Consider the following 16420-nt stretch of genomic DNA (forward strand, 5'->3'; position numbering starts at 1 on the left):
GAGAAAGCCCGCGCGCAGCAACGAAGTTCCAACGCTGCCAAAAATAAATAAAATTTTTAAAAAACTTAATAATTGTGTCTGAGATTAAAAAAAAAAAAGTGGGCCAACAGTGGAACCCTGAGAGTCATCTACATTGAAGAGGCAGGAGGAAGAAAGAATGGAAGTAGGAGGAGAACCTGGGGAAGAGGCTGTTAAGGGAGCCAAGGGAGTCAAAATTCTAATGTGAGAAAGGAAAAATGCAGCAGAGAGATCTAATAAAGTTAAAAAAAGAAAAAAAATGATGTAATTCTGTGCACACTTAAAAAAATTTCACAACAACTTGGAGGTTCTTGGTGATCTTAATGAGAGCAGTTTCAGTGGAATGTTATGGGCAGAGTCTCAAAAGGGCTCACAGGAAACTCTGGGTACGTTACCTGTGAAGCTAGTTTGGGGTAGTCCAGTGACCCCTCTTAGCTCAAGTGTCCAGGAAAGCTATGGAAGATCCAAGAGGATCTAGAGCCCAAACTGAGCTTAGCAGTGATTTGAGTGAATGGGAAATGACACAAAGCTGGGGACGACATAACTGAGAAACCAGAAGATTACATTAGTAGGAATCATGTAAACTTCCATTTGTTAAGTTTGCGTTTAAATAACAGATTGCTCAAAACCAAGATGGGAGAGATTTAGCTTGGCAACAACTGTTTAAAAATGATCCAAAGATTTCTGGTTGATTATAAACTTAAAACGGGCCAAGAGTATGACTTAATTCTTAAAAAGGCTAGTACAGGCTTGGGCTGTGATAACAGAGAAGAGGAAGTGGAGATAAAACTAGTTTTTGTGGTTTTTGTTTTTTTCTAAGTAAAGACAAACAGGGAAGGAGGAAAATAAAAAAGCAATTAAAAGGAGATGGAGTCATTAGGAAAAAAATTAAGGATGGAAGAGATTTCAGTATATTTACTGGCCAAGGGTAAAGATCCATTAGGGAGAGAAAGAATACAGGAGAAAAGGGATAATTAGCGATACATGGAGTCAGATGAAGCTGGGAGAAGTTGGTTTTGAACGGAAATGGGGATGCTTCACCCTTGGAGAGACTGGACGGAAGGCTGAAAGGATGGGAGTGACCACAGATAAGCTGTTATGTTTGGGAAGGAATTCAGCCACTTGGGAAGAGTACAGGATAATGTTCTCAATTTGCTTGATGAAGTAATATTCCAGTGGGATAGGTTCTGCTGTTTCTGAGAGTGTGTGTAAAGAAGACAGAGCAATGGGGAAGTTGGAAGGGAGGGTAAGAAGAGTTCTGGATAGAATGGGATTCTTGGTCTTTGAAGGGGGATCCAGAAATTGGCAGGTTTCCTCTCAGTCTCTATAAGATCAACACCCACTAGGGAGGTCAGATTCTTTGGAGCCTCTGCTGGCTTTTCCCCTCTGGCTCAGGACTGCTAGGCCAGACTCTGTCAGGGATGTGCTCAGAATCACAGACTTAAGAAAAAAAAAATCTGAAGTGGAATTTTAAAATTTATTCATGAAAAAAAGTCTTTGAGAGACAATCATTTTGAAAAACATACTCTTATTCTTGCAATGTCTAAATCGTCCTGTTAAAACTCATGACTGGCGGAATTACTAAGCAGACAGTATAATTTACAGAAAAGTAATAGTTGTAAGATACTGAAATGCAGATGAATCTCACTGGTATAACTCTTAATCAGACAGTGGTTAAAATTAAGGCAAAAAGTGTTTCAAAATAAAACATTAAGAATCATGGACTTTTCAATATCCTGGTTGTTATATCATAGCTTTGCAAGATGTTACCTTTGGGAGAAGCTGGCTAAAGGATATATGGGATCTCTATTATATTTTATAACTGCATGGAAATTTACAGTTGTCTCAAAATAAAAACTTTAATAATAAAAAAAAAGAATCATAGAGTTTTGAGTGCCGAAAGGTCATGAGAAATCATTAGCCATTCCACAAACGCGCCCAGAGAGCTTGTCGAGGGCCAGGCGAGGGGCGGGTACTACACGAAAGGAATAAGCTCTTCTCTGTCTTCACGACTTTACGGGAGGAAAGCTGACTACAAAACTCAGCATCTATAAAAGAAAGATGAGACGAGCTACATCCTACAACAAGCTAAACATGAGGAGACGTACAAAATGAAGGCAGGGATTGAAAAATATCAAGTCCTTTCGTTCTGAGGGGAGAAGCCCGATTTCCTTAAGAATTTCAAAGAAACAGAGCAAGAGTCAAAGATTCAAAGACCCTGTGAGGTGAACCCCACCCTAGGACCATTCACCTTTGGCGATTCCCGGTTCCGTGTGTGCTCATGCGCGTGCACGCCGCGGCGCCGCCGGCCCAGGGACGCGAGAACGTTACCGCGAAAGGGCGCGTGCCCGCTCCTGTCTACGGAAGTCCCGCCCCCATTTCCGGCGGCGGAGGGTGGGAAGGGGCTAAGAGCCTCTTCCGGCTAGAGCAGTGACGGTGGTTTCGCACGTGTGTTTCTCCTTCGGGATTCCCGGATTACCCCTGCCCCTGGTGAATTTGTCGGGCCTGGGTTTCCCTGCAGATTTAAGGATGAAGGCGGTAAGTGTCCTTAGAAGCTCGGTCCCCGCGGCTTATGGCCCCTTTGGCTCACAGAGTCGCTCCCTGGTGCAGCCTTTCGGCGGTTCTCGCCCTTGTGTGGGGGGCGGTGGCCTAGATTGGGTGGGGGGGGGTCCTTCCTGGCTCTAAGCGCTGTCAGTTTCCCCGCCCTTAGACCTGGCTCCTTTTTCATCGCCCTCTGTGCGCGCTTGGCTTCAAGGGACCGCAGTGAGACTAGCACGGAGTCTTGAGTTCATACATAGGATGTCAGATTTGAAGGGTTCTACAAGACCATCTTCTGAACCCGTTATTTCATAGATGAGAAGCAGGGTCCTGCCTTCAATGAGCTTATGAGTTGTGGGACCTGAAATAAGTCCGTTTTTTTCTCCCTAAAGGGTAGGAGATAGAAAAGCAAGTAATTTCTGAGAGGTCACCAGCAAGAGAGTTGTAATCCACATACCCGAATTCAGTTTTGCTTTCCTTAGTTTAAGGGTCTTTGACAAATCACATAGACTCTTTAAGCCGTAGCTTCCCCAGTAATATGAGGATAACAGCTGTCGCTACTTGACTAGGCTGTTGGAGGTAATATGTTAGAGCACTTTGTAAACAGTAAAACGATATGTAAACGTCAGTTATTGTGAAAGACAGCCAGCATTTTGCTCTTATTATGCCAAACTACAGGCGTTAAGCTAGCCTTGAATAACCGTTTACCACTAGCTTAGTGGTTCTTCACCTTTTTTGGAGTCTTAGACTCCTTTGAGCATCTGTGGATTCTGGTCACAGGAAGACCCTCCTGTTGAATAACTGATGATCTAGTGCCATTCTGTAGGATTAATGCCATAGTGTGGTTTTAGCTTTTATATCCAAGACCCATGGCTGTGAGACATTAAAATTGTGGAATTGGTCTAATGAAATTTTATAATCAATTCTCTTTAACCTGATTTTAAAAATAATTTAAATTTCTGGATATGCAGTGCTTCTTCTGTTGTTGTTTTCTAGAGAAGAAATAAAAAACAGGTCCCAAGCTTTCGGAAGTTGCTAAAAACTAGTAAAGTCAAACTTGAAAACAAACTAAAAAACAAACAATTTAAACAACAAAGCACTCTCAAGAAGTACCGAAAAGAACAGAGGAAACTAAGACAAGCTGTAAAAGATGCTGTGTCTAAGAAACCTATTCCATTGGAGGACCCAAAGAAAAAACGACCAGGTAATTGTGAAAACATTCATGTGTTCCAGTTTCCATTGATTTGTTTTAAAATGTTCTTCATGGAATAACTTTGCTTTCTAGTAATCACTCTTCTTGTTCTCAGGTCTTCCTAAGAGTAGGTAAGGATCGTAGTCCTATATGCTTTATCACAATTAGTATGAGAAAACATTTCAGTACAGTATTCACAGTGAGAAAGAGCTAGACTCGCCTTTCAGTTTGTCTAGAAAGCAGATCTGAAGATACAGTACATACTTGGGAAAACAGACTCAGAGTAGCAAATGTAAATAATTGTTGGGCATGCCAGTGCTGCCACTTTTCCGTTCACTGGCAGTTAGCTAAGGTAAGAACATTGCTTTTCTCTGGTGCATTCTTCACAGTGTTGCTAAGTTTCACTTAGTTTTCTAAACTTCTGGCTTTCTTTTCACTTGGAAACTTGGAGTGAAATTGAGCTGTAATTGTCAGGGTTATTCTTTTGTAAACCTGTTCAAAAATTCCCAAGTACTCAAAAAACAGGTAAGGAATATGACCATTTTGAGTCAGACCAGTTTTTCTACAGGGTTACTCATACTTTCAGGGAATTCATATTTGGCTATATCTGACTCTTCATTCTTCCCATGCCCATCTCATTCTCTTATCCTGACCTATTTAGTTTGATCCCTTGGCAACACGTTATTGTGATGTATAAAAGGTCATGGCACTGGAAGTCAGGAAACTTGAACTTTTCTCTTAATTTTGTTGCTTACTAGCAGTGTGGCCTTAGTCTGTCACTTAATCTCCAGGTACTTCATCTATTTAAAAAAAAAAAATGCATTGGTTGAGTTAGATGTTTTTAAAGATCTATCTAAATTTCAGAAGAATTTAAAAAGCATGATGTGTTAGTAATTACATTTTAAAAATAGAAGCAAAAGATTTCTTCATTCTTATATGTTGAGCATCTAAATGAAGTCTCTCAGGCAGTTGGGTATAAGAGTGTAATGTTCAAGTGAAAGATCTGGGTTAGAGAGAATAGTTTTTGGAATTATCAACATGTAGATGGTAATCAAAGCCTTAGGCTTGGGTAAAATCACCATGGAGACTGTGTAGCGTGAAAATAAGAGAACCTAGAACAGAATTTTAAGGAACCCCAGCATTTAAGAACTGGGTGATCTCAAATGCTCTGAAGGACATTGCAGAATGTGTGGACACATTTATTTTTTGGTTGTTACAGTGACCTAATAAGAATGCTCCTGGCATTTAGATTTCAGGGAGTCAGAGATGCTGGCATTTTGCCTAGCCCAGGACACCCAAGTACAACAAAGAATTGTCCTGCCCAGCGTGTCAGTAGTGCTCCCGTTTAGAAACACTGGGCTAAGGTGTTAGTAAAGCACATGCTTTTCCTATCATAGACACAAAAATGCAGCGTTCTACATTTCTAATACTTGTTTCTGATTTCTTGTTGTTGTTGGAACAGGTAAAAGGATTGAGAGGGAAGAGGAAGAAGAGGAGGAAGCCCTTCCTTTAGATATGATGGATGAAGATGACTTACAGTTAATGAAGGATTTAGGGCAAAGAGCATCTTTTCTAACGAGAGATCTTTCTTCTAGGTAATACTTCATTTAGATTGTAGTCATTCGCATCCTTTCACTGCTAAAAACTTGGTTCTGAATTTTACTTAGGTGGTTAGTGCAAGATGCTGCTCATCTCTGAAGACAGTGTTTACAAAGAGTAAACCCTATTCAGTCTATTTCCTAAATAACGTTAGTTCATAAATAAAACAAACTGATTTTATTTAGTGTATATCTTTATTTCTTTTGAGTCTGAATAGTGAAGTGGAGTGAATGGGTGAAGTATGCTGTTCTTTGTTTGAGGCAGAGCGGTCCCGAGTTCTTTATGGCCATGTTACACATGCCTCAGTCCTTGTTACCCTATTAGGTACATATTATTCCCTTTTACAGAGAGGAAACTAATGCTTTCCCATTGTCACAAGTAGTGGATCTGAAATTTAAACTTAGATACTTCTAAGTCAAAAGTCCATGCTATGTTGTGACAGTTTTGGGGAAAGTAAAATAGCATGATATCACCCTTGGCTCTGTGGAATATTCTTCAAAGAAAAATCTGCTGTAACTTTCACCTTTGTTTTGCCTCTAAAGGGAAAACTAAGTGTAGCCATAGTTTGAGTCTTTATGGTTGGCCATACAATTCATTTATTCATTTACTATACAAATGCTTGGTCTAGATGCTAATATCTATATGCCTATTAAAGGTTTGGTTAGTGGTTTATTTTTCTATGCTTTTAAAATGATAGGTCTCTAGGTTCTTTTTTAAATATATTACAACTAAATTTTTTTTTTCCTGCAGTGAGCCTGTTCACGCCAGGAAGCGGAAGCATGAGCATGTTATAGATAAATATGAAAAAATACCAAGAACTCTGCAAACTGCACCAGAGAAGGAACTGATTCACTTACTTCCTATTAAAGATAAAAGTGGTATAATCCCACAGACCAGAGAGAAACCAGGTGATCAGCCCATGTATTAGTTAAAATTTTAGCTCCTTACTAATAATCACGTTCAAAATTTTTTCATTCAAAATTTATTTTCTTTTAACTTTTACCCATATTTACAAAAGGGGATAGCTACAGTTAGTCATAGAACAAACTTGATTTTGGCCGGAAATACAGATGGTTATCTCAGGTGCCCATTGTACTATGAGTACAGCTGAAGCCACAAAGTTAAGGTGATTCTTTTCAGAGTATTTCATTATGTTGTTTCTAAAATTAGAGCATATTAGTCATCCTTTTTTAGCCTTTTTTTCCTTACATGTATTTTTTGTGAAATACACACAAAAGTCCAGAAATCAAAGATGTGAAGGTATGTGGTTTATCACCAAAAGCATACCCATAAAACTACCATCTGGGCAAGAAGGAAGTACTGCCAGCACCCAGAAACTTCCCTATACTCCCCTAAATCACTAATTGCTCCCTCCTGACAAAAGTAACTATTTTCTTGAGTTTTATGGTAATCACTTCCCTGGTTTTCCTTGTGGTTTTACCACTTATGTATATTATCACATTTTTAATATGCATATTTTCCATATAGTTATTGACAGTAACCAAGATGAAGAGAATCAAGAAGAGATGGAACCTGAAGAAGGTAATGGGATGCATCTTTCTAGTTACTAAATTGTTAATTGAGAATTACATTTTTTTACTTAATGTGAATTAATTAAAATCTGGAATGTGCATTTTGGAGTACTGGTCATTTCAAGCTCATTTCGAACATTTTCCCACATTTTGAAAGTTACCTTGTGTAACTTGAGTCTTTTAAAAAAAAATTATTTAATTATTTAGTTTTGGCTGTGTTGGGTCTTTGTTGCTGCACATGGGTTTTCTCTAGTTGCGGCGAGCGGGGGCTACTCTGTTGTGGTGCGTGGGCTTCTCATTGCAGTGGCTTCTCGTTGTGGAGCATGGGCTCTAGGCGCACAGGCTTCAGTAGTTGTGGCATGTGGGCTCAGTAGTTGTGGCTCATGGGCTCTAGAGTGCAGACTCAGTAGCTGTGGTGCACGGCCTTAGTTGCTCTGCAGCATGTGGGATCTTCCTGGACCAGGGCTCTAACACGTGTCCCCTGCATTGGCAGGTGGATTCTCAACCACTGCACCACCAGGGAAGCCCTGTAATTTGATTCTTTGTTGCTTTTATTATGGAAAATTTTATTCAGTTATGTTTGTGATGTCTAGGTATGCATGAAGACTCTTATAAATTGTTGCTGTTTTGAATTCTTTTTAATTGTAAAGAAGGACCTGCCTACAAATAACTGTTCACTTTTTAGCTTAAATTGTAAAAACGATTCTGTGGTACAGAATTATTTTGGTTCTTTCTTAGAGCAATTATACTTTATGTATGTCTGCTTTACATAACTAAATGTGGGTTCTGATAGCTAGAACAGTTCTAATCAAAGTTAAACTGAAAGAACGTATTTTATTTATTTTTAAAAATAAATTTATTTATTTAATTTATTTATTTTTGGCTGTGTTGGGTCTTCATTGCTGCATGTGGGCTTTCTCTAGTTGTGGCGAGCGGGGGCTACTCTTCACTGCGGTGCACGGGCTTCTCACTGCGGTGGTTTCTCTTGTTGCGGAGCACGGGCTCTAGGCATGCGGGCTTCAGTAGTTGTGGCTCTCAGGCTCTAGAGCACAGGCTCAGTAGTTGTGGCACACGGGCTTAGTTGCTCCGCAGCATGTGGGATCTTCCTGGACCAGGCCTCGAACCCATGTCCCCTGCATTGGCAGGCGGATTCTTAACCACTGCGCCACCAGGGAAGCCCTGAACGTATTTTATTGTTTGAAACTATATCGGTTTGGAATTTGTGATAGAACAAGCCGGTTAAATTTTACTTTCTCTTAGCAAACCATATTAGTGTAAATGAGATTACAGGTCAACTGTTAACTGTTTTTAGGCATCCTTCATCAGCTCATTACAGATTATGCTTGTGTGTTATTAAATCTAATTCCCTGTGAATTTCTTAAGGTGGATGTATTTTGTGTAGCTCAAAGGACTGTATAGAGTTGAAAACAAAGGAGCATGTACTTTTAAAAAAACTAAATGAGATTGCTCTTTTCCTTAATTAGTATGAATTATTGTGGGTTTATTAGCACAGTAGTTAAAAATGTGAACTCTTAAGTCAGACTGCCTGGGTTTGAATCCCATTTCTGCCAGGGATATGAGCTTAGGCAAGTTACTTTCTCTTTGCCTCAGTGTATCTACAGAATTGGGCTAATGATAGTACTTGCCTCATGTGATTGTTGAGAGGGTGATATGTAGTAATCTTGGCCCATGGCAAGTGCTTGATAAAAGTTAGCTATCATGATTATTTGTTTTTTATAAATTTATTTATTTTATTTATTATTTTTGGCTGTGTTGGGTCTTCGTTGCTGCGCACGGGCTTTCTCTAGTTACAGGGAGCGGGACCTACTCTTCGTTGCGGTGCATGGGCTTCTCATTGCGGTGGCTTGTCTTGTTGCGGAGCACAGGCTCTAGGCACGCGGGCTCAGTAGTTGCATCACATGGGCTCAGTAGTTGTGGCTCATGGGCTCTAGAGCATAGGCTCAGTAGTTGTGGTGCATGGACTTAGTTGCTCTGCAGCACGTGGGATCTTCCCAGATCAGGGCTCGAACCCGTGTCCCCTGCATTGGCAGGCAGGTTCTTAACCGCAGCACCACCAGGGAAGTCCCGATTATTTGTTACTACAAGAAAGTTATTTTATTAATTAAGGTTCTTGGATACTTGTAAATAAAGACATGTTTAAGAGGGGGAACCTAATCTGTTTCAGAGATCATTGAAGAACCCATTAAAGAGCTGACATTAGAAGAACATTTAATTGAGAGGAAGAAGAAACTACAAGAGAAGAAAATGCGTATCGCAGCCTTGGCATCTGCCATATTATCAGATCCAGAAAGTAACGTAAGTATAATTAATTTCCTTAGGCTCTTCATATTATATGTTGTAACAGTCTAATCTTTTAATATTCTCTTGTTAGCTATATGCACACACAGAAAGGAAGAGCATTAACAAAATGTAGTAACTGAGTTAGAATAAGAGTACACAGGACCTTAGCCTAATCCAAATCTGTAGTCTTAGAAAAGCTACTTACACATTCTGAGTCTTACTTTCTTCATCTCTAAATGAAGATATTGGACTTAATGTTGTAACTCTAAAAGTGGTTAAGTGTAAAAATTAACAGTACTAGGGAGGAGGAACCAACTTGCAAGTTGCTTGACTGATCTATAGAGTTATTAAGGAAGGTGGTACACAAACGCCAGTGAGATTAGTTCAGGAATAATTGTAAGTGGAAAAATTTTTTTCTTTAAATTTATTTACTTATTTATTTATTTTTGGCTGCATTGGGTCTTCGTTGCTGTGCGTGGGCTTTCTCTAGCTGCAGCAAGTGGGGACTACTCTTCATTGCGGTGTGCAGGCTTCTCATTACAGTGGCTTCTCTTGTTGCGGAGCACGGACTCTAGGCGCGCGGGCTTCAGTAGTTGTGGTACGTGGGCTCAGTAGCTCCGTGACACATGGGATCTTCCCAGACCAGGGCTTGAACCCGTGTCCCCTGCATTGACAAGCGGATTCTTAACCACTGCGCCACCAGGGAAGTCCGGAAAAAGTCTATCTGTTTTAAATAAAGTAGACTGAAGAGTTATAATGAATTATCAGTGAGCCATGGGCATGGGGGTAAAGGTGGTGATAGTTATAACATGTGGGCTCAAGAAACCTGAGGTTCAGTCTTGGCTCTTTTTTTTTGGCGGTACGCGAGCCTCTCACTGTTGTGGCCTCTCCTGTTGCGGAGCACAGGCTCCGGACGTGCAGGCTCAGCAGCCATGGCTCACGGGCCTAGCTGCTCCGCGGCATGTGGGATCTTCCCAGACTGGGGCACGAACCTGTGTCCCCTGCATCGGCAGGCGGACTCTCAACCACTGCGCCACTAGGGAAACCCCTTGGCTCTTTTAAGTACTCTCTGTTAGACTTTGGGAAAGTTGTTTTACCCAAGCTCATTTTCTTCATCTCTAAAAAGAGGATGGTACTTTTTTGTTTTTTGGCTGTGCTACACAGCATGTGGGATCTTAGTTCCCCAACCAGGGATCGAACCTGTGCCCCTGCAGTGCAAGTGTGGAGTCTTAACCACTGGACTGCCAGGGAAATCCAGATGGTACCTATTTTAAAACTGTTGTGAGGATTAAATGATAAAATATTCATGAAGTCATTTAAGGGGTACTATTCTTTTTAGCTTGGTGTCCCCAGCATCCTACTGTGATGAGTATTTGTTTATTGAATGATAAAATAGATTATTTACATTTATAGAAAAAAATTCATATGGGTATGCTTTGCTGCAGTACTTGTCCTTTTCTAATAAAGTGAGGGGAAAGGTCTGGAGCAGAATTGGGGAGGGGAATCTGGAATATTTCTCACCAGTATGATCTTATATAATCAGTATAAATCCATAGAGACAAGAGCTATTGATCTCATTTTACAGTTGAAAAATTAAGGCTTACAAATTCAAGTTGTTTCATATTTTAACAGCTACTAGATTGGAACCCAGGTCTTCTAACTCTGGATCCTCATGCTCATTTCATACAAGTTAGGGTTGCAAATAGGTGGTGGCGTATTTGTCCTCTCACCACTATATGGCAAACATTTTTGACCAACCAGCGCATTCTCAAGATAGCAGAGCACTCGAGCAGGCGGTGGTAGTTCATCCAGTCAAGCACATTTGTTGAAATCAGCTTTTCACTTCTTCATCACATAATACAAATGATCTTTCTATGATCTTGTTGAAACTAAATGTGGATACATTATATTTAATTCCTGATTAGTTCGTGTATAGGTGATTAATATACTTGATTGATTATGTAACATTTTAATATATTTCAAAAAGTGTTTTTAGGGAAATAGGGCACACATGTTTTAGGAAAACCCAGTGCCATTTGCAGCAACATGGATGGACCTAGAGATTATCAGACTAAGTGAAGTAAGTCAGACAGAGAAAGACAAATACATGATATCACTTATGTGTGGAATCTAAAAAAATGATACAAATGACCTTATTTTAAAAATAGAAGTAGACTCAGTCATAGAAAACAAACTTACGGTTACCAAAGGGGAAAGGGGCAGGGGAGAGATAAATTAGGAATTTGGAATTAACAGGTATAGATTACTGTATATAAAGTAGATAAACAACAAGGACCTGTATAGCACAGGGAACTGTGTCAGTATCTTGTAATAACCTATAATGAAAAAGAATCTGAAAAAGAATATATGTTTATATATATAAAACTGAATCACTTTGCTTTGTACCTGAAACATTGTAAATCAACTATACTTCAATTAAAAAAAGTAGCATCGGGCTTCCCTGGTGGTGCAGTGGTTGAGAGTCTGCCTGCCAATGCAGGGGACGCGGGTTTGTGCCCCGGTCCAGGAGGATCCCACATGCCGCGGAGCGGCTAGGCCTGTGAGCCATGGCCGCTGAGCCTGCGCATCCGGAGCCTCCACAACGGGAGAGGCCACAACAGTGAGAGGCCTCCGTACCGCAAAAAAAAAAAAGTAGCATCATAAATAAAAAGAAAACCTAATAAAAAAAGAATTTCTAAAAAATAGGTAGATTAATAAATTCATACTTTTTAAAGTATATTTTTTCTAACTGCTTATTTAACAAAAATATGATGAACTTATAGCTTTAGTTATACATCTTTTTTAATGTGAGCAATGTCTGTAGTTGTGTGTGGCTGTACTAGACTGTGAGCCATTGTGTGAATTCCACTTACTGTGCCAGATGTGAGGCTGTTGTCTTTTGTTTATAATTGTCTTGCCATTTCTCTAGTCATATAAGTTATTTCTTTAACAGATTAAAAAATTGAAAGAATTACGTTCCATGCTGATGGAACAGGATCCTGACGTGGCTGTTACAGTTCGAAAGCTGGTGATAGTTTCTCTGATGGAGTTATTTAAAGACATTACTCCTTCTTATAAAATACGACCCCTAACAGAGGCAGAAAAATCTACCAAGGTAATGCTGGATATAATTTTTTTTAACATCTTTATTGGAGTATAATTGCTTTACAATGTTATGTTAGTTTCTGCTGTATAACAGAATGAATCAGCTATATGCATACATATATCCCTATATCTCCTCCCTCGTACGTCTCCCTCCCACCCTCCCTATCCCACCCCTCTAGGTGGTCACAAAGCACTGAGCTGACCTCCCTGTGCTATGCAGCTGCTTTCCACTACCTGTTTTACATTTGGTAGTGTGTATATGTCAATGCTACTCTCTCACTTCATCCCAGCTTACCCTTCCCCCTCCGTGTCCTCAAGTCCATTCTCTACGTCTGCATCTTTATTCCTGTCCTGCCCCTAGGTTCATCAGAACCTTTTTTTTTTTAGATTCCATATATTTGTGTTAGCATACGGTATTTGTTTTTCTCTTTCTGATTTACTTCACTCTGTATGACAGACTGTGGGTCCATCCACCTCACTACAAATAACTCAATTTTGTTTCTTTTTATGGCTGAGTAATATTCCATTGTATATATGTGCCACATCTTTATCCATTCATCTGTTGATGGACACTTAGGTTGCTTCCATGTCCTGGCTATTGTAAATAGTAATGCTGGATATAATAACTACACAAAATAAGCTGAAAATTTTGCATAGCTAGAGATGGGAGAAATAGTGGGGACACTCATATTTTGTGCTAATTTAAAAATGGATTTCAGTATTTTGATTTAAGAAAATAATCTTTTTTGGTCTTTTTAGATCCGCAAAGAAACCCAGAAGTTAAGAGAATTTGAAGAAGGCCTGGTTAGCCAATATAAATTTTACTTGGAAAATCTGGAGCAAATAGTTAAAGGTATATTAAAAATATCTTAAAAGTATGTAACACACTTAGCTTTGATCAGGAATGTGAATTCTATATTCTGTCCTGTGTGTTTAGAGTCGTATAGTGTATGGTCAGGAGCAGAGTCTATAGAGTCAGACTTCCTGGGTTCAAATTCTGGTTAACCACCTATGTGGTGGGCAAAGGACTTAATCTCTCTGTGCCTCAGTTTTTCCTGTCTATAAAATGGGAATAAGGATAGTACTTTACCTCATAGGATTGTTGTGAGTAGTGAATTAAGTTATAGATATAAAGTAGAATTATAGTGCCTATACTAGGCACTGTGCTTTATCAGCTATCAGTATTAGTATTATTGTTGCTGCAGTTCTTTACCTAGTCAGTAGTTGTATGTTTCTTGAATTCATGAATGGCTGGAATTTATTCTACTGGTTTTTTTTGAGGGTTTTTTCCCTACATCTTTATTGGAGTATAATTGCTTTACAGTGTTGTGTTAGTTTCTGCTATATAATAAAGTGAATCATCTTTATGCATACGTATACCCCCATATCCCCTCCCTCTTGTGTCTCCCTCCCACCCTCCTTAATCCCACCCCTCTAGATGGTTGCAAAGGACCGAGCTGATCTCCCTGTGCCGTGCAGCTGCTTCCCACTAGCTATCTATTTTGCATTTGGTAGATGTACTTAGGGGTAGGACAGGAATAAAGACACAGACATAGAGAATGGACTTGAGGACAAGGGGAGGGGGAAGGGTAGGCTGGGACGAAGTGAGAGAGTAGCACTGACATATATATTCTACTGGTTTTTATTTGAAGGGGGTAGTCAGGGGGGAAAGATAATGTGAACTGGTTGTAGTGAGTGCCTTGAAAATGGACTTAACATCGGGATGATAAACTCTTCTATCAAACCCTGTTCTCTTTCTCTTTGTTCAGAAGAGGAAGGACGTGGGAGACATTCAGGCATGAATGGGGAAGAGATTTCATTGCCAAGGCGAGGTGCTTTCACCTGACTCACTTGGGCTCCTTTACTCAGTGCTGGGTCTAAGGGTCACCCAGCTGCTAGCTCAGCTGCAGCAGAGCTACTTAATCTGTCGGCCCAGTAATGACATGGAGGTGGGGTGGGTGGCATGGGCATTGCTTCTGTGCTCTGGCATCCCGACTGGAACCTACATACTAGCATTTATTTATTTACCTATTGATCTACCTGTCTGTCTGTCTATTAGAATGTCTTCAAGATTCATCCTTGTTGTAGCATGTGTCAATATTATCTTCCCTTTTTAAGGCTGAATAATATCCCATTGTATGTGTACACTACATTTTGTGTATCCATTCACCCATCCATTATGAAGTCCTGTCAGTTTTAAGTAAATAGAAGGTATTCTTACTTACGGTGAATACAGTCTGAGGAAAAATCACATATATGAGAAGCAAGTTTAAAACAGGCACTAGGGAATTCCCTGGCTGTCCAGTGGTTAGGACTCCATGCTTCCACTGCAGGGGACACGGGTTCTATCCCTGGTTGGGGAACTAAGATCCTGCATGCTGTGTGGCACAGCCAAAAAAAACAAAATAAATAATAAAATAAATTAAAATAAAATGAAGCCAAGGCACTGTCTTCTATACTGTCTTTCACATCTCTGGTTGTGTATGATGTAGGAGGAGGTCTTGAACCTACTCTAGAAAAAAAATCAGCGTATTTTCATATCCTCAAGATACTGTTTTCAAGATACTGTGTTACAGTAACAGAATATGTATGTAGAAGTTTCTAGAAAAGAGGTACTGTGAATCATTAATTATTTTGAAGGAGAAATTAAACTTTTTTTGGACCTCCTGGGTAAAGATACCACAGTGAGCCTCAACAAGAAGCCAGGGGAAATGATGCTTATGGAAAGCCAAGACTCTTGTAATTGTGGTTTGTCAGAGGGTGGATGATGGTAGGCAGATTTAATGGTAACATCTGTACTTGTGTCAAAGTGTAGACAAGGATGATGGTAGGCAAATTTAACAGTAACATCTGTACTTGTATCTGAGTGTAGCCAGCTCATACTTAAGAAGTCACATGGTATGTTGATTTTTCATATTACTGCTTATTACTCTAAAACAAACTAATTGAAATTTTAGCCAATGAATAAAGTAACTACAGTTATCTCTTGATTAGACTGGAAGCAAAGGAAGCTGAAGAAAAGTAACGTGGTTTCCTTAAAGGCCTACAAGGGACTGGCAGAGGTGGCTGTGAAGAGCCTGTGTGAGCTGCTGGTGGCCCTGCCTCATTTCAACTTTCACAACAACATCATTGTACTGATTGTCCCTCTCATGAATGACATGTCAAAATTGGTGGGTTGCTTTTGTTGCTGTTGTCCTTAACAGAAAATCATAGACGATGTCATTTTTTTTCCTCTCAAAATTCTTTTGGCGCTATTATTTATTGCTAAAATGGGGTCCTTTGTTAAATACTGTCTCTTCAAGAAAATTGTTTGAATGTAAGCTTGGTGAAGTGGTTCTGAATAGGAGGTGGTTTTGCCCTCCTCTTCAGGCTGTGTCTGCACACATTTTGATTGTCATGACTATGGTGATGGAGGATTGTTGCTGCTGGCTTCTGGTGGATAAAGGTCAGGGAGGCTTCTAAACATCCTCCAATGCACAGGACAGGGCCCCACAACAACGAATTATCTGGCCCCAAATGTCAATACTGCTGAGGCTGAGAAACACTGGTTTAGTGTAACATTTTATTTTTCAGATATCTGAAATGTGTTGTGAAGCAGTAAAGAAACTCTTTAAACAAGATAAATTAGGCCAAGCATCGCTCGGTGTAATTAAAGTGATTTCTGGTTTTGTGAAAGGCAGAAATTATGAAGTTAGGCCAGAGGTAAGCCTTTTTTTTCTCACTTTGTATTGTGTTTGTTTTTAAATTACGAAGTTAATTTTCAGTTGTTATGAGGAATTTATTTTTTATAGATGTGTAAAGTATAAAGTGAAAGTGCTCCCCAGAAGTAACCAGTCATAGCAGTTCGGCGTGTATCCTTCTAGATGTTTTTGTATGCAGAGAGAGACATACTTTGTATTTTAAAATTAAAAAAATGGGTTTATACTTCGGAAACTATTCCGAAGCTGTTTTCATTTAATGTATTGTGGACTAATATATAGGGCTATCCCATTCTTTTTAACAAGCCTGCTGTAGTATTCCATTATGTGAATAATATATAGTCCCTACTTGATGGATGGCTGAGTTGTTTCTAGATTTTTGCTGTTACAGTCAGCATAGAGAAGAATGTTTGGGCCATGTTATTTTTTCACACTTG

At 39.6% G+C, this 16420-nt stretch overlaps 1 protein-coding gene across 1 annotated transcript in view; it reads left to right on the forward strand.

Moving 5' to 3' along the window:
• Positions 1-2440: 2440 nt before the first annotated feature.
• The window catches only part of NOC3L (NOC3 like DNA replication regulator), a 28694-nt gene continuing 14714 nt past the window's right edge, over positions 2441-16420 (forward strand). Inside the window, exons 1-10 of the mRNA XM_065894109.1 lie at positions 2441-2556; positions 3553-3760; positions 5211-5343; positions 6098-6255; positions 6836-6889; positions 9065-9195; positions 12134-12295; positions 13045-13138; positions 15280-15455; positions 15859-15987. Coding sequence (XP_065750181.1) covers positions 2548-2556; positions 3553-3760; positions 5211-5343; positions 6098-6255; positions 6836-6889; positions 9065-9195; positions 12134-12295; positions 13045-13138; positions 15280-15455; positions 15859-15987 — 1254 coding nt within the window. The 5' untranslated portion in view covers positions 2441-2547. The remainder of the gene's footprint in view (positions 2557-3552; positions 3761-5210; positions 5344-6097; positions 6256-6835; positions 6890-9064; positions 9196-12133; positions 12296-13044; positions 13139-15279; positions 15456-15858; positions 15988-16420) is intronic.

This window comes from Phocoena phocoena, chromosome 16, assembly GCF_963924675.1.
Source record: "Phocoena phocoena chromosome 16, mPhoPho1.1, whole genome shotgun sequence".
Classification (NCBI taxonomy): Eukaryota; Metazoa; Chordata; class Mammalia; order Artiodactyla; family Phocoenidae; genus Phocoena; species Phocoena phocoena.